Source organism: Ammodytes marinus (genome assembly GCF_949987685.1).
Source record: "Ammodytes marinus genome assembly, chromosome: 2".
NCBI classification, from domain to species: domain Eukaryota; kingdom Metazoa; phylum Chordata; class Actinopteri; order Uranoscopiformes; family Ammodytidae; genus Ammodytes; species Ammodytes marinus.
In genome coordinates this window covers 21,380,632-21,405,719 of record NC_137231.1, presented here as the reverse complement: position 1 = coordinate 21,405,719, position 25,088 = coordinate 21,380,632, and the positions used below count along the sequence as shown (strand labels likewise).

The 25,088-nt window shown below is 40.6% G+C and overlaps 1 protein-coding gene across 2 annotated transcripts in view; it reads right to left on the bottom strand.

Annotated features, from left to right (window-relative positions):
* grid2 (glutamate receptor, ionotropic, delta 2) overlaps positions 1 to 25,088 on the bottom strand; it is a gene marked incomplete at both ends in the record, with an annotated part of 478,613 nt that overhangs the window by 12,350 nt on the left and 441,175 nt on the right. For both annotated transcript variants that reach the window (XM_080044597.1, XM_080044598.1), the window contains one exon: positions 18,152 to 18,318. In XM_080044597.1, coding sequence (XP_079900723.1) covers positions 18,152 to 18,318 — 167 coding nt within the window. The remainder of the gene's footprint in view (positions 1 to 18,151; positions 18,319 to 25,088) is intronic.

The following is a 25,088-nucleotide window of genomic DNA, read 5'->3' as shown; positions in this document are numbered from 1 at the left end:
CAAATGATTGAGGTCAAAAAGCAGGCACATAGGAAATGGAAGGTATTCATGAACCACTGTGTACATGCAAGAATGAGCAACAAGGCAGCAACATTTCGAAAAATGACATAACGCCGTCCAGAATGAGCAAAGTTATTGGGTATGATAACTGGTATGGTCTGAGAACAATTTATTACTGATTAAAAACTCTAAACGCTAAAAAAAACATCATGGACAATCCATTGCACACAACCTGACAAAATACTGCGGCTTTTGCTGCATTTGCCATAACCCATCTCTTCCATTTGAGGGCAGTGTTTGCCAGTTAAAATCCTCCCGGATGCCTGACAACCATATTGGGCTGTCAAACTCATTATGGGTAACATTAATATGTTTTGCAGCACAGCGCGAGTACACTGCCACAATGTCATTATGCAGCCTAGCTTTAGTCCCACGATTGATGGCTTCAGAGAGGATACAGCTCAGAGGTTGATGGGGTCCCTCTGTTAGCCTTCAGCTTATTATTTAACTGGGTCGTTTGTTTTGGTTTGGAGGAGAGCTGCACACAGTCAGACAGAAAGGCGTACTGAGGCTCTGTAAGCATTCGGCAGGATATTTAACACGCAATCTGCCATGGAGGAGAGAGGGGCACAGGAAAAGGGAGAGACAAAGAGGAAAAAAGCAATCTGGGACCGTGCACATACATATACCACCCGCACAGGCACACAAACAACAACACAGAAAACAAATAGATGCTAATAATCCTTAATAGATAAACCAATACTCCACATTGCTTGAAAACAGCAGGGTATATGCACATTCAGAGATGACCAAAGTCAAGTCACAAACCTGACTGCATGCATGTCCAATCAAACTTCAACAAGATTCATACACGTGTACATAGAGGCAGATGTTTGCAATTATCTGCAGAACTTCCTTGGGGCAAAAGCCTCCTTCAAATTCCAAAGACAACATCCTGACACCGATGACAGTGCCCATCTCTCATCTTCATTTTTCCCTCATAGGGAAAACACGAAAATTAACCGAAATCAATCAAGAAATGCAAATGAGCCCTGCAGACAGTTTACATAATTAATTCAATCCACAATGGCCAGCAATGCATGGCTCATTTCAATGTAAATCGGCTAAACAGGCTCAGCACATTGCTCTATAGCCACACCACCTTTCATCGTGGGACAGTCTCTAAACGCTTCCTGAGCCGTGCTGATCTGGTGGGAAAGGGGAGTTGGGAATGGTTACATTGCCAGTTTTGGTTTTATTTGATGGGACAGAGTAACATTAAAAAATGAGACAATAAAGAAAGAGAGTAAAAGAGTACAAAATAACAGCAAATCCAACGGCAGATCCACCAGCAGTCAATCTAATAACAGATCATGTCCACCAACTGCTGGCATGATTGTAGGATTGTCAGGCTAAGATCAGCGCAGATTAGCGCCAAGCTTAAATAGGACTTTGTGTAGATGCTAAACAATATTGACCGAAAACACATTCAAATCAGACTGATCTCCAATAGAGTTCAGCGGTAGTAGTAGTAGTACATTTGCAGCACTGGCCTACTTGTACGCCCTGGTTATGATTCTACTGGCAATGAAGGAAAGGTTGTCAGTATAGAAATCCCTCATCGCACATCAATCCTGCATCTGTTCCTTTTTTAGTAGTGCAGTTGGCCCTGTTTCACTTTCTCTCAAACATGATAGTAAGTTACTCATGGACTGTATGAAGACTTGTGCTTCTGGAACTGCTCCATGCTTTACCACTCCTTGCAGCACGCTCAGTGCTTGATGGCTGATTGAATTCAGGGCATGCACGGAACCTTTCGCTAAGCTTCATATCAACACACTGTCGATATGAAGCTTATTGAAAAGTTCAATCAAGGGAGACTGACTTTTTTCATACTCACCCGTGATAAGAATTTTCTTTCTCTCTCTCTCTCTCAGCCCTGTCTTCTCAAACGGCTGACCAATGGGTATCTCTCTCTCCCTGCTTAACCTATCATATTCATCCAGACCGCCTTGAGTCAGTCATCTTGTTAGTGTGTCAAACTTTAAAAAACATCCTCTCTCTGCGCTGTCAGTTGTCATTTCCGTCTAATTGATTGCAACCCGCCTCCACCTCATTCAGTGCCCAGGAGTCTTTCTCGCCACTATAACCAGAAGTCATGCCCTGCATCAGAACCTTCCAGATCGTCTGCATTGACCTTCATTTCTTCATCATCACCATCTCCAGTCTTTTTTTCAGGACAACCCATGGGCTTCACTAACCCCCTTAAAAGGCTGTCAGAATGGGGTCTGATCGCCAAGTACTCCTCATATTCTGGAATGTCTGATGACCACATGTCAATAAATGTAATTGTTCATTCGCTCGATCTCCGTTACATTTAAGTCTTTTCTGGTTTAAATGCAAGTTGACAAGGCTATGGTTGGGTTTTTGAACAGCACATTCTTTTTGATAAAAATGTAAACAACATCCTTTTTTAGTTTTATTGTTAGCTGACAAATATCACAGAAAAATCCCTGTTTATGAAATCTTTACCAGAGACGTGTCGTGCCTATACAGTACTGACCTTTTCATCTGTCACTTTGACAACAAAAACTTCACACACGCACAACAAGCCTGTACCTTGGCAGAGGCTTCAGAGAAAGAAGGATTACACACAGGCTAATGAGATGGGATAAGAGCGATCCCACCTATCAAAGTAAGTGAGGCAATGTTTTGTCAAAATTTCATGATTCCTTGCTTGGAATTCAGCCAACTTCTCAAAGATTTTCCTGTCTTTGTTGATGTCTTTTCATGTCTGTCGAAAGAGAAGAGGGACGATTCATGTTTGGATGTGCCGTCTGTTATCTCTGCTCGTGAGTCGACTGTTCTTATGTGTCACAAATGTCATGTGCTACAGGTTTTTGTTGTTTGGCACTTTAAGGAGTGGCAATGCGCAATGACATTTTCTTGTTTCATCTACTGCAACATCTGTGAACACAGTTATTGTAGTAAATGCCTTTGTGACACAGTTCTCCAAAGGTTGTTTACTATCGACCTTTGATGGAGAACAAATGAACAGTGGAGAAGGTAATTAACATTTATTTCCTTGCAGAGAGAAACAGCGATGCCAACTGCATATAATCAGTGAAAGGTCCAATACCAACCATTCAGTATAGGCTAATGGCTGGATTTATTTTAATTTTGAATTATTTCAAATATCGATTGAAAGACTCACTATATGCCAACATTTTCCTATCCTGTTCTAGACAATCAAAACGATGCCAAACAAAACAACAAAGGATAACTACAAAGGCTTACTTCCCAAATTGATCCAAACATCAAATACATCAAAACACAAAAAGAAACATTTCAAAAAGAGACTTTCATCACAGGAATTATAAGGATATGACTAAGCTCGCTATGTGACTTAGGTACTAAGGGAGGAAAGGATTTGAAATTCAGGGAAGACTACTCTATTACGACCCTGTCTGCCCATGCAGCTCATCATCTATCATTCTGCACTAATTGGCCTATCAGAGTTATGCAAATGGTGCTTGCCCCGATAGGCCTTTGAATCAAACCCTAACACTGAGATTCACTTACACAAGAACACACACTCACACACTCACATATTAGCTATATTTACATTACATCTATCTCTTTGAGGTGAACTTGCCTTTACCCGGCATATAGATTGACAAAAAATACATTGGTTTGACTCTCAATAGTAAAGAAGAAAAAGAAAATAGAAAAGGCGACCATATGAAGATAGAAATAGCTACCATAATGGTAGTATTATGTGATGCTTGCTGACGTTTTTTCCCCCTGACATCAACATACTAGACCCTATACTAAGAGACAGATAGTACGAACCAAAAGTGAACATGAATATGTTTACTTGCTAAACTGCATGGCCCTTTACGACAGCAATCAAGACCTACTAAACTCACTCCCATAAATGTAACACGAGCCTGTCGGAGTAATTCTAGTGTTAATGCTTAAATGAACCAGCCTGGAGCTTGGATTGACTCCACACATGTTAAGTCAGTTACAGACAAGCCTAGAAGGGATCTTTGTTGCCACAGCATGGCAGACGTAAGGAATACTTAAACTTTGGGAGAATAAGTTTGCATTTTTTAAACACACGCGCGCGCGCGCGCGCACACACACACACACACACACACACACACACACACACACACACACACACACACACACACACACACACACACACACACACACACACACACACACACACACACACACACACACACACACACACACACACACACACACACAAAAAACACTTCTCTTCATCCATCTCCATCTCATGGCTGACAGGGAGGATGAAAGGCCACCGTGAGCTGCGTCGCAAAAACATGGGTTGAGTCAAAGGTTTGCTGCAGTACACCATCTGTCTGGTCTGGTTCTCTAATTTGTCTGTTGCCTTCTCACCTAAAGAGATACATCTTCCCACGAAAGCACATAGGCACACACGTTTGCCTGTACACACACACGTACACACACACACACACACACACACACACACACACACACGAAACTGCAGATATGTGAACATGTGCACATGGGTATAAGGCCTATTCCCACACTTAGAAATACACTTCAACTCTTCAATGCACGGTTTGTTCCAAAAATCATGACAAACTGACATGAGGAGAGGTAGGAGCAGCTACTTCACGTATGTGTGTGTGCAGCTGTCTTTATGTCCTCATGAAAGATCCACTATTATTCTGAGTTCGATGGAGTTTGTGAAAAAGCACGGGAGAAAAAATCTGACAACTCATTTATTTACCCCCACTGTGGCACACTTTTTCCAGTGCAGTTTTCCAAACCTGTGTGCACTTCCATGTGTTTCTTAGTTTTATTCGTCACTCAAGGTGTCATCAATCAGCAAACTGCTGCCTGAGGTATCAGAGAATATATCACTTTATTCACTAAAAATAACATCTATATGGCATCATGGCAGTCTGAGTATATACAGTGCAGGTATTAGTTCCATACCCCGCATTATAAAATGCAGGGGTTGCTATACTTATGTCAACTGTATGTTAACATCCAATTAAATGCAACATTGTCAACTAAAATGTAGGCTACAGTATGAGTGATGGTTTTAGTGTCAATACCAGCTACATGCATGAGGTATGTAAAGTGTGTGTGATAGGTAATTACAAAACAATTCTTGTTTGAGTGTCTACTCGGCTGAAAGCCCTTCTTATGTGAAACAGCTGTCCTGTGAGTGTATGCGTATTTAAGCTCGTTATGATGGTATGTGTGTTTGTCTCTTTAACATTTACTTGAAGTGTGTGTATGCAGTGGCGGCCTTAAAGCTCCCATATTATACACTTTTCGGTACTATTATACACCATATTGTATGGTCTTAGTGGTCCCTAATACGTTTTTCTTTAATTGTTTGCTGAAAAAAACTTTCAGATAATTTATTGTACTATGCTGATGTTCAGCTAATCTCACAGTGGCCTATTTTTTTAAAAGAGCTGCAGCTCCCCTCGTAAATATACAATCTTTGAGCTGCCCCGGCAAACTGGAAAGCTTCTGGCTTTCCAGTTTGTGAGGTCAGAAAAGGGGAAAATTCTGATTGGAGTATATTGGGGGGGAGGGGTGGGGGTTTCAGAAAGGGGGAGAGTGAGAACAGGAGAGATTGTTATTTTTTTTAATATTTTGGCAGTCTCTAGGCACACCCATGGATATGTTAGAACACATTTAAAAAGTGCATTTAGCATAATATGTGACCTTTAACGAACAATATATTTAGGGGAGAACGGGGGAATCTGAGGCATCGGGTAATGTGAGCCACCCCCTGTATCTAGGCAATGGAAAACATTTGTGGTCATGTGAGATACTGTATATGTTTTCAAGCCCCTCTCATTTCCCCATGGCCCTAAAAGAGAGGACCTCATTGTGCTGTGGTAAGCATGTTTTTTTCACCAAAATAGGTATTTTGCATGTAAAAGTACATTTTCTTGCTGTCAACTTAATCAACTGTTGTGCCAAAGAAAATGTATTCACGTAAACAAACTTCTATCATACGTGTTGATGAACTACCAACATATGAAACCATGTGATGCTGATAACTGAAGATTAGCCTGAAATGCGAAGAGAGGTAGTTTTTTCTCAAATTATGGTGGTGGGGGAAAGTGAGCCAAATGCTGTGGGGGAAAGTGAGCCACTGTCTCACTTTCCCCCACCATGAGGTACAAGTTAAGTTTAGTCTTAAACATATTTTAATGTAATATTACATGACATATGTTTTATTTTAATGTCATACACATTGTAGAAAAGCCATCATGCCAAGGAAATACACCAGGAAGACGACCTGGGGCAACCACACGGAAAGAGCACCTTCTCATCTTTCCCTGTAACCTTCAGGGCTGATGTTGTAATCCAGTTGGGTCTCCTCCTGTGTTCTGAGTCCCAGGCTGTTCTCGCTGGTTCTGATTTTCCTATGCTTTGACCCCCAGACACTAGCTGGCTCTAAGGGTCCTGTGTTCTGACCAAAGATAGTATAATAAACCCCCAGACTGTGTTCTAATCTAACTGGTTCTATCTTTCATTTGAATCTTATTAACACCTTTTGAATTATAATATGTTGTATTTGATTTTGTTCAGAGTTACTTTCAAGTGTTTAGAAAATTTCCTTTGCTTAATTGACCAAACCCCATCATTCTTTTACTAGTCCGACATTAGTTCTGGAATGTGTGGCTAGCTTTCAGGATTCTTACTGTTACAATATGTGTTGTTATGGTAGTTTCAGAGTGGAAAAAGTAAGTGGATCAGTTTACCCCACAGCTGGGGTAAAGTGAGCTATATCAAATCTTGAGATGCAGAAGGAACATTATTTTTCAGATTTTTCTTAATCAGGCAGCACTCTTTACTCTGCAACTGTAAAAACAGTACAGTAGATTGGTCTGCAGACTCATGTTCTATGATGGAGAGGCTAATTTCAACAGATAAAGGGTGGATAGCTACTTTTTATGAACAGTATAGAATCTACGCATATAAATCTTATTTCTGTATGTGTGGGGGCCCTAAAGGCTCATCATGAAACCCCTTAGACAGAGCTACTAATGCTGTTTTCTTATGCTTTTGTATTGTATATATGCGACATGAAAATTTACAATGAGTATCTCTGGCTTAGGGCCCTGGGCCTGGTAGCATGTGCAATACTTATTTATTATATATTATATAATTATATAGTTATAATTGAAACGGGGCCCGTTTCAATTGAATGGGTTGAAACATAGCTCAGGCCGCTACTGTGTGTATGCATATGGTGTATGCGTCTGCGCGTCTTCCTGCACCTGCGACGAGGTCCATGAAACAGCTGCTGTGCTCTGAGATGTGTTTGCACTGTGTGTGTGTGTGTGTGTGTGTGTGTGTGTGTGTGTGTTTGGGTAATGAGTATCACCTTTTTTTAAGACTATTTCCCTTGACTGGGGATAGCTGTAATGACTTTAAAACACCCACTGCTTGTTAAAGCAAATGAGTGAGGGGTAGCCTGTGTCGTTCAGGGCAACTGTTGTGTGCCTTTGCGTGTGCGTGTGTATGTGTGTGTGTGTGTGTGTGTAAGTGTGTGTTGTCTATGAGCATGCACGCTCCGTGTCTGTCTCCCCGATCTCTCCGCAGTGGCCGTTACCGCGTGGACTAGATGTTGCCATGGCAACTCTATGGTAGCAGCCTTGATGGTGGTAGGATCACACATTATTAGTTGACTCGAGCTGGGGAAAAAAAACAGTGATTTCGATAAAGAAGGAAGGGACAGAAAACACCGAAGTGAGGAAGAAAGGGGTGAAAAGGATAACGTGACACATGAGAGAATGCTGCAGAATGAGTCACGCAAAGGAGGTATAAGAAACATTAGACTGAGATCACACACAGGGAGGAGGGAGGAGAGAGTGAGAGAGAGAGAGAGAGAGAGTCACTGACTATCACAAGAGGAACGTATACGTAGTCGCACACATACAGCACAGACACACATTTAAGATATACATCATGACTGTTCACATAATTGAAAGCCTGAAAAGACACAGGCATGAGCAAACAATGCTCTTTCACTTGTTGCCTCTCCTCTTTCCTATGGAGAAACCTACTTTTAGGACAAATATGGAAGTGCAAATGTGTGCCAGGAGATGCAATACAACAACAATTCATAATTTTAAGCTAAATTGCTGGCACTAAATAGAGAACGACCAAGGGAAATCATCAGGTGATGTTCCGTGTTTGCTTATCATACTTTTGCACGGCCCTTTATGACTCCCAATCTGTCTTATTTCTTCCAGACGAAAATGTGTTATGTTCAAATATGTTCAAAGGGGACTTATTTTCTGCCTGCATTACCTACAATGTGGGCTTTTAGAATGTCATTTTACATCGTTTGACAGGAACTTTCATATGCAACAATTCAATGAGCATTCCCTACTGTTATAAATGATAACCCTAGTGGAGTTTAAGTGACTGTTAAGAGACTTCACACCATGTTGCTGCAACACCACTGGGGTACGGTGGAATCTCTTTCAAACTATAGAACGTATGGTGGGCCAGAGACCAAAGGCTACAAAGTGAGTTTTTAAAAAAGCCTGTTATCTCAGCACCTGGCAAACGGGTTGTTGAGTCATTGGTATTGATCAACTCGGCTATCAACCCCCCTGTAGATATATTATGGCCATTTGCTGCTACAGGACTATAAAAATCTCACTTGGCCCCTTAAATGTACTGTTACTCCATACATTGTGTTGATTCTGCAGTCTTCCCCGGGCCCATCCATAAGGCCCCTATAAATGCCTGTTATGTGCTATACTGCTTTTCCCACCAGCAGCAGGTTTTACTGCAGCAGTATAGCCAGTTAAAATGCAGAGCGGCGTGGGTTAGATGATCAAGCATAATGTGAAACAGTTCAGTGATTTGCCAGACCATGGCGATGGAGACCTCTTAACTGTTTTCCGTGACCGTGAGAGGTGTTTTGTATTGCAGTGCGTTGATACAGAGCCCACTGCCTTCTGAGGAACTGTGGAATATGTCTGTCTGTGGCAGCTACAACCCTCTTGCTCTTCTGTACGAATATTCTACTCCTGTCTACTCTGTAGCGCACACAACATTAAGTTGGAGAGACAATGAAACGGGGACGGGTGAGAGGTTGAGAGACAACATGCAGACGGGGAGCTGAGGAAACGTGAGTGAGTCGGATACATAATACAGGGAGATGGGAAAAAAATTTAGTGAGAAAAAATTTGAGTGTAGCAAAAAAAGAAATACAAATAAAACACCTGGCAGTATGTGCAGTTTGGATGGCTGGCTGACAACGGAGGAAAATAAACGTGCAAGTGAGAAAGTAGGGGAGACAGCGGGAGGGCGGGCATCAGAGACAAGAGGTGGTATGGTAAAAATTAGTTTGTTGCTCTGAGAAAACCGTCGGCTGTCAGCACCTCAAATGAATCACTCGGGTTGACAGGTCCGTTACTGGCTTAACTCAAAGCAGGCAACATCAGCGGTCTCCGACAGGCCTCACCGGCCTTAAAGCCTTGCCGGAAAAACACGATGGAGAATAATGTTTATATCATAAAATCAAACATGTTTTCTAAAAGTAGTGTCATTACGGGGTCAGAATAGTTGAACATTTTGCTGTCAGTAGGCTACGCATGCTTGCAATTTTGAAATGTGATGAAAATATTTGTTTTGTTTGTTAAAAATATGTGCACTAGAACTATTACTGTGAGACAGACATTTTTCAAGTAGAAACCCTGCGTGGCTGCAGCAGGTGCTTCAATTGCTCTGGGTAGGTGAGAGTGACATGCTGATCAGGGTGGCCAGCCTTCAACTAGAGAGCTGAGCTCAAGCACCTATAACAGCAGACAACCTATACTGACGTCTCTTCAGATGCTGCATTACCACAAGCTAAGAGTCTGCTCAACCTGCTTTTTGACCTGCACATAGAGATGATGGTGAATCAATAAAACATTAGAGGACTATCATTATATCATGTTGGGTTTTTGCTACGTGACCTGATCCAAAGCCATGCAAGTCACAACACATATAAAAGAGGCACGAGATCAGCTACAACCTGGCCTGTGTTGCAGTCACTGGCTTCAAATCGGTTTACCATCATTGCAGCAGGGCAGTGAAAAGTCTGTTTATTCAACCCCTGACTGCAGGAGTCATCTCAGACAGAAAACCAACAAAATATGATTCCAGGACTCATGGTGCATAGGCCTATTTGAGTTTGCATTTGAGTGGGTTTATTTTGGTTCCAAATGTAAGTTTGAACCACAGAAGTCTCTCCAGTGACCTTTCTCAGCTGTTGACTTGGAATTTCCACCGCCTCATTGTAGTGGCACAGATAACATGCCGGCCTTTATCTCACAGTTACAGCGTGTACGAAACCTGGTTGGATATTGAGGAAATTTTTCAGAATTTCTAAAGAAGGCCGATTAAAGGAGAACGGCCAGGATTCGTGTTGTCCAGGAACACTCACTGTTGATTTGTCTTAATCATCTGGATAATTTCAAACATGTTGATTTTTCTTCTTTTTCTTCTCCCTGAAGATCTGCAACAAAGACGATGTGGTTTGGTTTGAGAGCTATGATGTGTTATAGTGAACATGTCTTTACCATGCATGATGAATAGTTGCAAACTAACTATTATAGTTGAAACCCCATTATGTCTACTGTACAACAAGTACAACTTAAAACTCAAAGAACAAGCTGTGAAAACTTCAAAAGCCAAACCGTTTTCTAATCAACAACATTTTGTAAAATAAGAAAATGGTGAAACCATTGCCACAGCCAGCTGAAATGGAGCTATGGTCGATATCCACAGATGCACATATGTGGAGCTGCTGGGGGGCTTTGCCAGTGTGCACTCTTTGAACGGCATGGGAACACAAACAGCACAGGTCGCCATTGGAAACAAACACAGCATGCATCAGGAAAACGCCTGGGGGGAACAAGCAGCGCCTGTGTACCCACACAAGTCCCTCCTACTGTGAGGCACCGGCGCTAATCACTGCACCGCCATCTTGTCCTTTGAATTAACAGAGTGTCACTCAATCCAAGCTCAAGGAATGGGTTAAGAGAGGTCATTCACCCACGCGTCAGTGGTCTCTCAAGTAAAGTTAGCAAAGCTTAATTAGTCCAATTAGCGCTCTCAGGGTTCAATGTCATACACCTTGTCAACAAAGTTTTCAATTAGGCATCATTAAGCCACAGTGTGTGGGTGAACTGGAACAGATTATCAAGATGAACTATGATGAACAACAGACAGAAGTCAAACAGTCATTAACCATCATTAACACATTGAGAGAGTGAATAAGAGACAGAGAGACAGAGAGAGAGAGCCACATCCCCATCATTAATTGTGATTAATAGGGATTTAATGTATGCACACAAATGTGTGGGCTAAGATTTACTCTGATATATTGGTAGGAAAGTGACAGCTTTGAGTGAAAGAGTGTTGGCAAAGAGACTGAGAGGAAAGCAATAGCAGATTGACACTTGACATTAAGTTATAAGTTATAAAGACACTAATACACACGTGAAAACACACACACACACACACACACACACACACACACACACACACACACACACACACACACACACACACACACACACACACACACACACACACACACACACACACACACACACACACACACACACACACACACACACACACACACACACACACACACACACACACACACACACACAAAATCCCTTTTTCTATGCTCACAAATCTCAGAAAAGATGCATTATTTTCCCCATGGGTAGTGATTTTCATGGATTGAAAATTCAGAGGCTCCAGAGCCTCCAGCTTATCTTGAGCTCACTGTGTGAATGAGTGTGGGTGTATGATGGAGGGAAAGACGGCGAGTCTAATAACTTTCTTTTTAGCTTTTGGCTTCTTTAGCAGGAGTCTTGATCAAGCTTCTTCTGTAGAGATTATTCGTGTAGTTAATGAGATTATCGTCCACAATGAGCCTTGTTTTAAATCTGACATCTAAGAACCAATGTTCGGCCATTTTAAGTGCAATTGTTACTTTTGTTGAATGCAAGTATCTCTTTCTCCACTTGGCTTTAATTGTCGTTGTTTTCCCCTTCCCATGGGATATAAATGGAAATCTGGATTTTTTGTTCAAATGAAACAGGAATGGTCAATACAGTAAATTAAACTACACGAAAAAAGAACTAGAGAAAGGCAAGAGAGAGAGAATAGTAAATATGTTATTGGTCTTTGGGGTCCCCGAAAGCAGAACAGCAGAAGAAGCAAAATCATATTTCTTAACGAAGATTAAGAACTGAGTGACAAAGCAAAATGTGTCTTTCTATTGTAGTTTCAAGACTTCAGTTATTTTTCTAATACAATATACTATTATGTGAGCGAGCTAAAGCTGCTTGAGGCAACTTGGCTAGTGAGATTCACTGCAGTGACATTCATAAAAGTGTTATACAAGCTTCACCATTCAGGATGAGTTCTGTTATCATAGTGATGAATCACAAACTTTAGAACAAAGCCCAGCTCTGCTCAGTATCAGACAACATGGTTATGGTTTTACATGGAAATTGGCCATCACATTATTATCAATCCATTGGTAATTTAAGTGATACATTGTTTGGTTATTGAAAAGTCATAGGATAGTGAAGAGTAAGCTCATCAACATGAGGGTTAGTTAAGGGCTAATTTATAATGATATAAGACAGAGGATAACTAGAAAAACCTCATATTGGAAACACTGCAATCATAAGATTTTTAGTCACATTATATTTACTGTACTTGACTAGTTAAGATCATTTTCTACAACCACAGACATCCTATCAAAGTTGACCTTTAAAAAGAGGCGAGACAACTGTGAGAGCTCACAGTAAAGCACCAGTTATGATACCACAAGCCCTCCTATTGTTTACAACCCTTCTGGTGGGACTAAAACCTAAGATTTACGTGGGCAAAGCTAGTTTAACAAAAGCCATATGTGCCCTTCAATGGTGCAATTGAGTTTATCGTATACATTTCCGAAGTAAAACTCCAATTTACTTTCAAGGTTCGCAATAACCAATCTTTCCCTGTCAGTTCATCAACATATATAATTTTTTTTTACATATTGCTTACAAAGTTATTGTGATGAGAGCTGCTGAGATAAGACCTTGGCATAATTCTGAAAGCATCACAAACAAACAGCTTTTATGAGTCGTACAGTTTGCTTTGTATTTACTGGGACCCAGACCACTTTGATATCACTTAAAAAAAGTTATTCAGTATCTCTCTCTCTCTCCATCCATCCATCCATCCATCAGGGACACATGAGCGGAGGTCTGCTGCTGTCACATTACTCACTTAATAAACATTTGCAGAATTGCAATAATGTCTTCTTGAAGCCCTTCCTGATCCAGTGTTTACTAAATGTTTCTATTTTAGCTCAAAACATCCTCTTTATGTGTAGGAACACAAAATAATTAAAACACTTGAGCCCTCAGAAAAGTTCCAATCCCCCATAGATGTCCAAACTTCTCGCTTATTTGCAACGGAAATTACAGCTGATGGGCAATATTTTTTTATACTACCCAGTTCAGGACTTGGAAGCCACAGAATAACAGGCTATTGTAATTTCTTCAGAATGATGCCAGCCTCTGATGCATGCTCACCCCAGCAATCTAACCCATGTTCTCTGAGGTGAAATGTGTCTGTGATCATGGCAATGATTTGTCACCGTTTTGTGTTTCATTTGGCCCCTCAGGCGTACCATACAGCATGCACTGCCGTGGTCCCCCCAGAATTACAGTCTGCAATGGCTCCATTTTAGAAGCACTCAACTGTCAGCCCTTAGGCAACTGAATAACACTTGCCTGCAGCCAGGTAATACAATAACGGTATTGTTGTTGAATTCATATGGTAGATGTGACACTCTTTACATGCCTACAATTAAAAATAGGAATTGTAACAACACTCAGACATCCTGATCATGCAATTATGATAATGAACATATACATTGATTAACTTGTACTTACATTGATCCTCTACTCTCTCTCTCTTTCCCTAAGATGAGGTCACAATTCAAACTGTGCAACCCTGACCATATTTATTTTTGATATACTTTACATTTTCAAGATTATTTTCATATTTCAAAATGGGATGAATATTATGTACCTCTCTTATCTCTTTACCTTTCAAGTTTTCGTTTGAAAGTCTCTATGCAACTGATTGGTTTGTTATAACATTTATGAATAAAGATTCCAGACTGTATCCAATGCATGTGCGTTAAAATTTCAGATATCCTGCAATTTCCTTCAACTATATCAGTTAACATCATCCTTCATGTGCATGTCCTTGCCAGTCCTGCTCCATGTTTTAACTATGCTGGCAATTGTTATTCTACATATTAAACATTGTGTTATTCCCATTTCCCACAGAATATTATTGAAGCTAATGATTGAATGGATTCCATTTCCTGACCATATTCATGAACAAAGAGGCACCTATCTCATCATCTATCTTGCAATTGAAATGTGGCACACAATTGTGTTCAGTGCACGCAATAAAACGTCTGGCCCGGGGCTTATCTTCTTCGACTCCAGCTCCCTCAAGATGTCCATCTGCTGTGGATTAAATCTTCTATTTTAAATTTCAACATCAACGCCCGCAGCCTCTCGCAGACAAAAAATAATACATGCCTAGGCGAGAAGGCTTATTTCCTTCACAATCCTGCCCCTTCAGCACTTCAAAACAACATGTCAGTAGCTGTCAGTTCAAATTAGTGGACTAGCCCTTTATGGTGCTGTTTTCTGACTCTGGTAAACCTGCAGGCTGCCTCCATCAATCACGGCACAGCAGCAGCCACCAACAAGCGGCAAGCACGCACACAGTCGCACATCATTTGTTCTACAGTGCCGACAAATACACCCAGATTCAAACACAAACACAAACACAAACACACACACACACACACACACACACACACACACACACACACACACACACACACACACACACACACACACACACACACACACACACACACACACACACACACACACACACACACACACACACACACACACACACACACACACACACACACAAGTAGTTGAAAAAAGTTGTAGAAATCTGTATATTTCTACATACATTGCCATTCTTTATTTCTTTTCAAAGTCTTAAAGCAAATACAATCTATCTCATCTCATATTATCTCCAGGCAGCTGTAAACACTCCTCAGGTATGCGGAACACATGCATTCACAGACAAAGTACATCAAGTACTCTGCAGAAGTTGCGGATTCTCAACCCCAATTTTGCAATCTCAAAGACACAATCACTGACTATTTAGATCTTTATGGATTACTGGTTTATTTAAGTATCATCTCAAGTATAATCTCTTTCCTTGTTAATCTTTATCAATTGAGGACATTTAATTTAGATCAAAATCTATTTAGCAAACGGGACCTCAGGACAGATAACAGACACAGAAAAAATCCTCACACAATCAAAACCTTTAAAAAATAAAGTAAACCACAAGCCTCTCAGAAGAACAAATGTCTCAAACTTCAAACTGTGTTGTAATAAATGATTGTAGTAATGAGCACACAATCTATAAACCAGCACAGATAAGGGATACTTTAAGAGTACATGGCTTGGTGTATGATGAAGACGGTGTCTTAATGAGAGTTGGACAAATGTAATTATGAATATACACAGAGACCCAATATCAATCCTTGTGGGACACCTTTCTACGTACTTCATTGGGCTCATTTGAAAACACTGGCAAGAACAGAAAGCTATGAAAAAAAGAATAAATACCCAAGGAAAGCAGCTTATCTGAAAAAATAAATCTTTGTGTTCGCCAGAATCAAAAGTCTTAGACAGATATATAATGTGTTCTTCTAAAACAAAGACAGAATAGCCTGAGGCTGCCGTCAATAGTCTTCTTCTGTCATGAAATATCGAGACATGAAATATCATTCGTCTAAAAAAGAAAAAAGGAAATGCCTGAGGGGATAAACTGATACAGAAGCTACAGTATTGTTTCACTGAGACTGTGGTGTCTAAGTGTAACACATGTGCCTTTACTGGCATAAGAGAATGGTTAGGTAGGCATAGCAGATGCTGGCTGATTATATAATTCACCCAATTAGCTCCAGTGGCTTTTGCCCTGTTCAACCTGCACTGCGTGTAACTGCTTTCGATTTCCTCTTTTAGTGGATGATAACCTCACAGCGATCCACTGACAAGAAAATCATGACTATTTCCTTTCTGTAGATACAGCACATGTCATTTGGTCGCCTTAATAACTCCCAGGCGTGTACATAGTTCCACAACATTCCCCCTCAGTATTTTGGAATGGTGCCTTCACAGCATTCTGGCCTTGTTGACTGTATGGTCATCTAACGACCACGACTTTAACAAAGTCAAAATGAATCCTCTCTTCCACTGGTCTGTACTAGCAAGACTAGTGAAGTGTTTTATTCAACAATAGTTGTGGTTAGTGAGCAAACCTTTGTAGAAAACTTCTACAAGGTGATTATGTTCTGCTCAAACACAGCTGTAGTTGGTCTGATATATGTAAATTATAGTTTTATTTTGAATAAATGGAGGTGGACCATTCACCCCAAATCCAATATATCATCAACAAGTCTCCAAATTGTTATGACCAGGCCACACAATGTGATTAAGCCGAGTGAAACATTTCTCTCTGTGGTGTTAAGGCGTGGAGTGCTAATACAATTCCTGTTAAACCTCCTCTTAGTGCTACATTAATCTGCATAACGTGAAATGTCAGGAGGAAAAACCCAAGCTAAGAAAAACAAAACAATTATACAGCTGTGATGATTTTTTTCCCCCCTGATAATTTCTGTCAGTTTATGTTTGAACCATGGGACCCAGTGTGAGAAAACTGTTTGAAACTGTCTTCCCCGAGAGTTTGACATTGCCCCCAAAATAATAGGAGGGAATTGGAAACATGGCCTGTCGATTAATTGCTTGTTTATTTTAATAAGAGCCATGATAGGCAATATTCTGAGAGGTAACGCTCCATTGGATATGGCGCTATTCACAGACAGGCCTCGTCACTCACACACTCACACATGTCGTCCCATGTGCATGAATGTGTTTCTATCACAAACAATTAAAACAGATTAATGAACACATTTGACTTTTTCGATTTCCCCTCCTCTTGAAATAATGGAAGGCTCGATCAGATATAAAGCCGACACGATTCTCGGTTGGGATGCAAGCAATCCTTACGTGGCCTTCAAAAGAACACTGCATACGGCTGAGCCTGCAGTCTGGTGATGCGGTCTAAATCGCAGCGCTGCATTAAAAATGTATGCAAACAAACAAACAGTGACCCTCAGCATCGTAAAGCACAGCCCGGGCAGAGCTCAACGGCTGAGAGGAGATGAGCGAATGACCTTTGTGCGGTTAGCTTCCTAATAGCCATAAGGGACTAAATAAATAGTGAAGAAATGAATGAATGTATGAATCACAGTATCCATGAGATACTTTGAACTGGCAAATCTCCCACTGTGTACTTTAGGAACAAGATAAACAGCCGGGATCAGTGAACGGTAAATGGACTGCATTTATATAGCGTTTTTATCCGAAGCCTCAGACTCAAAATAACTTTACAATTTTTTTCCTCTTATTCACCTATTCACACACAATAACACACACCGATGGCAGCGGGCTACCACTCAGGGGTTGGACATGTTGCAGGATACGTCTGCACTGTATGCTGCCTTGTTGTCAGACTTGCTTGAATTCCATGTGAGCCAATAGTTCATGTTGAGGTTCAGCCACATAGCTCCACACAAGTTGTAAATGTGCCATTCACCTCTTTCCACTGGAAGATAGATGCACAATTTAATCTGCTATTTGCTTGGAGTCTGACCTAAAGAGGTTTTTTCAAGCAGGAAGAGGGGCAAACTTTATGGAAGTTTATGAAATTTGGAGTATAAAAAAAAAACTGAATATCCACAATTTATTTCCTAAAAGTAGGGGATACTTCTCAACCCTAAACTGGAGACAAATATGACTCCTGCGTTGAAACGAATGGGACATAAATGGTTGCTCCATCAATATGTATGCGAAATGGTTCCTTTGAATGAAAAGTAAAATGCAGTCAAGGATGTTGTTTACGGTTTTTCGACTCCTACCTCTGGGAGAAGATGTCCCTGTAGGGGCTGCCGTGCTGCATGGCGATACCATATCCGCGGTCTGGTGCATTGTTGGTGACCGTGTAGAAGGAACAGTCCTCGTCATTATTGGCGACGTACTCCAGCACTGCCGCATCCCACACAAAGCCAAACCGACCGTACTTGACCTGAAAGAAAATGTACAGTCAGTTAAAGGTAACCTTTTAGCAAAATGCACGTTTTCATGTTTTTTTCATGGGTCCCCTGTGTGACAAAAGACTCCCCCGTATTTTCCCCCATATGATGTCACAACCTAACGGTAACACTTTACAATAAGGTACACAAAAAAGAGTAGTTACTCTTTTAAAAAGGGTAATTAACCTTCCAAAAAAGAAAAGAGTAGTTGCCCTTCCAAAAAAGAGTAGTTACTCTTCCAAAAAGAGTAGTTACCCTTTTAAAAAGAGTAGTTACCCTTCCAAAAAAGAGTAGTTACCCTTTTAAAAAGACTAGTTACTCTTTTAAAAATGGTAATTAACCTTCCAAAAAAGAGTAGTTACTCTTCCAAAAAGAGTAGTAACTACTCTTTTTTGGAAGGTTAATTACCATTTTTAAAAGAGTAACTACTCTTTTTAAAAGGGTAACTACTCTTTTTTGGAAGAGAAACTACTCTTTTTTGTGTACCTTATTGTAAAGTGTTACCGTGAACGATATAAACTAACCAGCACACAGATAGTTCACAACCTGTCCATTGTCACATTAAGTCCAAAAATGCAGTGTTGCACCAAGATAACACTCCTCATTTACTGCAGGATGCCAAAGTCTACAGCACAGCAACTTTACTTTTTATCGTTCCCTCTAGACTGTAGATGTACAAGTGTTAATGGCTTTGTTGGCTCATCTTTGTTGCGCCCTGTGTGGGTATGTGTTGGATATGTTTCACAATTATATGTCCATGTTCTTTTTTAGTGTGTGCACTGTATACACGTTCACTGTAAGAACTTGTCAAGTGTGTGCTCTCAGCTTGTGAGAAGAACCAGCAGGCCAAAGTAAGTCAAGGGGAAAATCACATTTTGTAATATTGATGCTACTGTGCCTGTTGTTAAAATGGCTTCTTGTTAACATCCAACAAATCGCACGCACGCACGCCAAACGCACGCACACACACACACACACACACACACACACACACACACACACACACACACACACACACACACACACACACACACACACACACACACACACACACACACACACACACACACACACACACACACACACACACACACACACACACACACACACACACACACACACACACACACACACTTTTCTACTGACTTTTACATTTTTCTGGACTTGGTGTGTCATTAACTTTAATGGAGCTTTATTAAATTTCAAACACCTCTGCCTTCACTCAGTGTGTGTGCACGTATGTGCATTGTGCATGCGTGTGAGTGAGTCCTAGTGTCACCTAAGTTGGCCTATGCATGATGACAAATGTCCTAGAACCGACAAGACCCTCTGATTGGGTAATTTCACAGTCTGCAGGCCTTCCTGAGTGTGTTTGTGTGTTTAGGGTGTGTGTGTGTGTGTGTGTGTGTGTGTGTGTGTGTGTGTGTGTGTGTGTGTGTGTGTGTGTGTGAAATAATTCAACGGTTCATTCTGTTCTTTGAAACCTTAAAAAGAGTGGAAATATAACTCTTTGAAGAATTACTTTATGGCTTTTCATTTCATTATTGCACTTGAATTGGAAAGATTATGGTCTTCGTGTGAAGGGAATTAGTAAAAGATTGGTTTCAAAAGGGAACTTTTCTCTGGATAAATTCTGGTGAAAAGGGCTGAGAAGAATGAATGTGTTTAATTTGACTCATGAGCCCTTCAAAAAAAAGGAAACAACTCAAAGTTAGATATATGCAGTACACTTCAATAAGTATTTTAATAATACTTTATCAAATGGAGTGGATGAATAAGAGTGAACAGGGTGCACAACATAAGACCATTGACCTAAGACTGATAGTGAAACAGAATATGGGCAGAGAAAATGTTCAGGCTTAAATGTTTTTGTCTGAATTTGATATTCCTATCCACTGTGTTAAATTTATTCCAAATGTGGGTTCAAATGTACCAGTCTGTACATCACTATAAGCATTGTTACTTCCCGAAGCTTTAATCCAGTTAAACTAGGCTCAAAACAAATTATAATAGCATTGCCAACATAGCATGCAGTCACATAAAAAGGAATAATCCCTACGGTGAAAATGATGCCGGAGCCTGTGAGGGGAAAGTCTCTTGCCTGCAGCTGTGTATCATAAACACAGACAATGTATCCGTGAACTGGGAGCACTTGATTTGATGGACCAGAACAAAGCATCAGTTGAATATTGGCTCCAGTTTGATTTATTGCAGACGATACAAAATCATGTCAAAGGTCAGTCTACCTCTCTCGCTGTTCTTCCTCTGATTGTCAGTTTTTACGCTGGTCACTTGGGGAGTATCACTCAACATTTAAACATTTGAAAAATGTAAAGAAGAAAAACAATGTAGTGGGCCAGAGCGCTCTGAGAAAGCATTTACTTTTGACTATTTACCATGACTCACAGCACATTAAATGGACTGCTTATTTGTTTTGCCTATCTCTTTTTTTCTCATGGTACTTATTTGCCAATTCATCCGCAGTGCCACTGTTTCTGGAGTGCCTGGCACTCCAAGCACATGTCCCTGAGGCCTGCAGCATGCTCACGTCAAAACAATGGAGAGCAAAGAGAAGAGTGTTGAACAAAGAGGGTAGAATGTTAGACTTTACCTTCTCTCTGCTACAGGAAATGTAAGGTCACTGGCAAACAAGATGGGTGAGCTCTCCAGTTTGGAAAGGACTCAGTGGGATTGTCTGGAGACTATGTGCTTCAGAAGCCACATTTGCATGCATAGCATGATATGGCACTGGGCCATTCTCCAATTAATGTATTATCCAGGTTTAACTGTTTTCATGCACCTCTTGATACCCTGCGGTAGAGTCTCCATGGTTACACTTAAAGTAAAATGTGATGTCCTCCACATAGACAGAAACATAAATATGCAAAGACACTTCAACTGGCTGCTTCCTGCTTATTTGACTGAGGCCCCTTGAAATAAAATTTATTTTTTCAATAGCATAAATAAATTATATGTAAAAACATGTGCTCTATGTAAATGACTGTACACACAATTAAAACCAGACAAATCAACTTGTGAGAAACCACCAGAAAATGAAATCACTTCAGGGAGTTTCCTGCTGGTACAGTATGAATAGACATTTGGAGACCCACACATCCCCCAATGAGGGCATTGCACTTCGCCCACTATCATTAGATAGCACCCAGAGAATTTTCTAAGACTTTCATTTTAGAGTTGCGTTTGCTATCAAGCGCTATGGAGCTCTGCAGATAATAACTTTGGTCATATTTTTAGGCCTTTTCTCAAGTGAACTACATTCAGACGAAGGGGCTTAAGCTGCTTCAAAATGTCTGTGCTGAGAGATTAGGTTATCAAGCAGAGGCATTATGTATACGTTAGCAACACTTAACCTCACTCAGTCACCCCACACTAACGGCTGCATCTCAAATATGTCCCTCAAATAACACATAGGCACGTTTTCTTTTGTTCCGTGACCAGAGTTGTGACTCCAGTTGTGCCAATGTAATTATAAGAAGCACATTTTCTCTCACACACACACACACACACACACACACACACACACACACACACACACACACACACACACACACACACACACACACACACACACACACACACACACACACACACACACACACACACACACACACACACACACACACACACACACACACACACACACACACACACACACACACACACACACACACACACACACACAAGAACCGACCAATGCACATTAGCACGCCTTCTAACAGACCACACAATCTCACACAAGACATCAAAACATCCACCGGTGAATACTAATCATGGCAATGTTGCATGGAACACGGACAACTCAGAAAGATCTATAATCATTCAATTCAAACCATTTCCATGTTTCCTTCTCCTTCTTTTTTTCTCAGGCCCCATTTTAATTTAAATGGCGTAGCTCATTTGATGAAGCCATGACACTACTGAACTATGAGCCGTAGCCATTTTGCTGCAGATCTGATTTGGGTTTTTCCAGGCAAAGGGACAGGAATATTGGGGAATTTAAAAATATAGTTATTATTTATAATGTTGTACTCTATCGTTATCGCTTCATACTCTGGTATAAAACAGAGACTGGATTGTTAGGCTTTAAAGTTAACATGTTGCACATCATTTGAACTAGCTACAATGTAACAGTCAATGTAGAAATGTATCAGAATAACCTAAATAAAACAAACAAACAATAATAATATTAAATTAATATATACTGTTACTATACAATAGAGAGAAGATAAAGCAAATAGTGTAATAGTGTGCATAAATATTCATTTTAACATTAGAAACTTCAGATCAACAGATTGTTGTTTTATTCAAATAGAGATCCCTCCACTTGCTTCTTGATTAGCCGGATGAAGCAAAATTCACAAATAAATTCAACTTGTGAACTGCACCCATTCACACACACTCATACACCGATAGCAGATGCTACCACGTAGGGTGCAAGCTAACCATCGGAAGCAATTTGGGGATTTGGTGTCTTGCCCAGAGACCCCTCGACATCTTGCAGGAGGCATGAGATTGAACCACCAACCATGCGGTCAGTGGACGACTGCTCTACCTGCTTCGCCACAGCACCCCCAAACACTGATTACCAGAAAGAAAGCCACCTTCACATGCCTGTACTCAAGTGAGCTCATACACACGGTACGTTTGAAAACTCTCTCTCTCTCTCTAGACCATGCTTTCCAATTATATTACAGAACCGGCTCACTGACTGTCCATGCACGTTTCAAGAGGTCCTCCTATCTCATCCATAGTTCAAAAAGTCCGGCTTCAGAGTCGATAGCCATGCTGAGAACTTCAAAACGTCTAAACTACTCCAGGGTGCACTCTGTCTAACTCCCTTCAAGGGCACCCAACATGTAAAAGGAATAATAGATCATTCATCTTGCTCTTTGAGTTTCAACTCAAGTATATAAATATATATCAAAAAACTTATTTTTTCCTCATCTATAAATTACATCTTCAATTACAAGCACTTTTAAAAGTGGCACATAACAAAACGTCCCCTAGTGTAAAGTCAGTTTCTTAAATGTTCAGTATTTAGCCTTTCAGCAATAGATGTGAAAGGTTTTACACGTGGGAGGTGCTGTACTTTGTTCATGCCTATGGGAATAATAAACAGGCTCCAAAACAGTAGACACTTCATATGGAGACTCAGTGATAAAGGACATTTTTGCAAGTTGCTGCCCAAGCATTATTTAATTATTGAGCCTTTTCTTATCCACATGGGTTTATGATCGCTGCATGTTATACTTGCCTCAGACAACATAGTCAATATCCAAATACATTTTTGTATCTGTCTTATCAGGGTTTGAGAATAGAATAGATCAAAAGTGTAATAATAATAGAGCACAAGTTGATCCTAGTTGTGGCATTTCACATTGCATATACCTGCAAATGGTGGTCATGTCTAATGCCAGGTTAACAAGGCAAGTCAGTCTCTAGAGTTTAAAGAGGACCTATGATGCTTTTTGACTTTTATGACCTATAAACGTTGTTATGATGATTCATAGTCATGGTTAACCATACTAAATTATCAAATAATGACTTACATGCATTTCGACGTATTCCCTGCTGACCGTCTGGGGTGTCTGTGCCGAGCACTAAACACTATTCTAGCCAGTCGAGAAGTCACGTCTTCAAAGCGGTCTACCCTTTGTAACTTTGTGACGTCGCATGTAACTTTGTGAAGTCACCAGGCGGATGTTTCCATGTATGGTAATGCTGTCACTTCCCTGTTCGCGTCTGCCTCGCGCCCTTATAGGTCCATGCTTGCGCTTCCCGCCACTGAAAGTGTTCCGGAAGGAAGGTAACCAATCACAACGGAGTGGGGTTTGCAGGAGGGGGGGAGGGTAGCGGAGATGGCCGATGCACAGGCGGAGGGAGCGGAGATTGCCGAAGCACACACACTCAAGTGTTGACATGACGTGCTGGATCGCCAAAATAAGAGAAAGAGCTTCCCGAAAATCTACATAGTTTTTTGTGATGTGATTCGTGTCAGGTTGCTCTATAGCAGTGTAAAACAAGAAATTAAGACCAGAAAAGTAGTATAATAGGTCCTCTTTAATGAACCAAGAAGTCCTAGGTAATTTGGCATTGCCTTCCATGACCACCGACATGAATGTGTTCTGATCTAACACAACAATGGAAAAGGTTTGGTTTCATTTGGGCAACTAAAACTTTCAATAAAAAGAAGTGACTGTGGGAACCAATTAGGAAGCTTGTTAGCTGGGAGAACTTTTTTTTTTTACACGTTTATTTAAACATTTTATTTAATGCAAAGATGCAGAATCCAGAGAACAAAGTGTTGCTTGCTAAGTACATTAGTTAACAAATCTAGGTAGAGTACTTAACGCGTCAATTATTTTTTGAAGTGCTTCTTTCTGATGGCAGTTTATTTAATGCTGAAATAAAATTGTGATGATACTTTGGTCTCTGCACCTAAGAGACAGCAGACATCATTAGCACTATACCATCTAACTTATGCATATCGTTTAAAATGCGAGCATACATTTTTGAACAAACAACCGATGCTGTTGTGTGGGGAGTGCTGTGGGGCTTTTCAATTCCATATGGAATCTTTAAGTTTGACTCCAGTGTGGCGGTTTATGCAGCAGATTAAACGATGGTTGGAGTTCAGTAATATCGTCATACACATGTGTATTTTACTGTCAGATCTCTCTGATCTGTCTTTGACTTTGATTCGTTTGGATTTGGAGAAGTGAGAGCGATGTAGGACAGACAC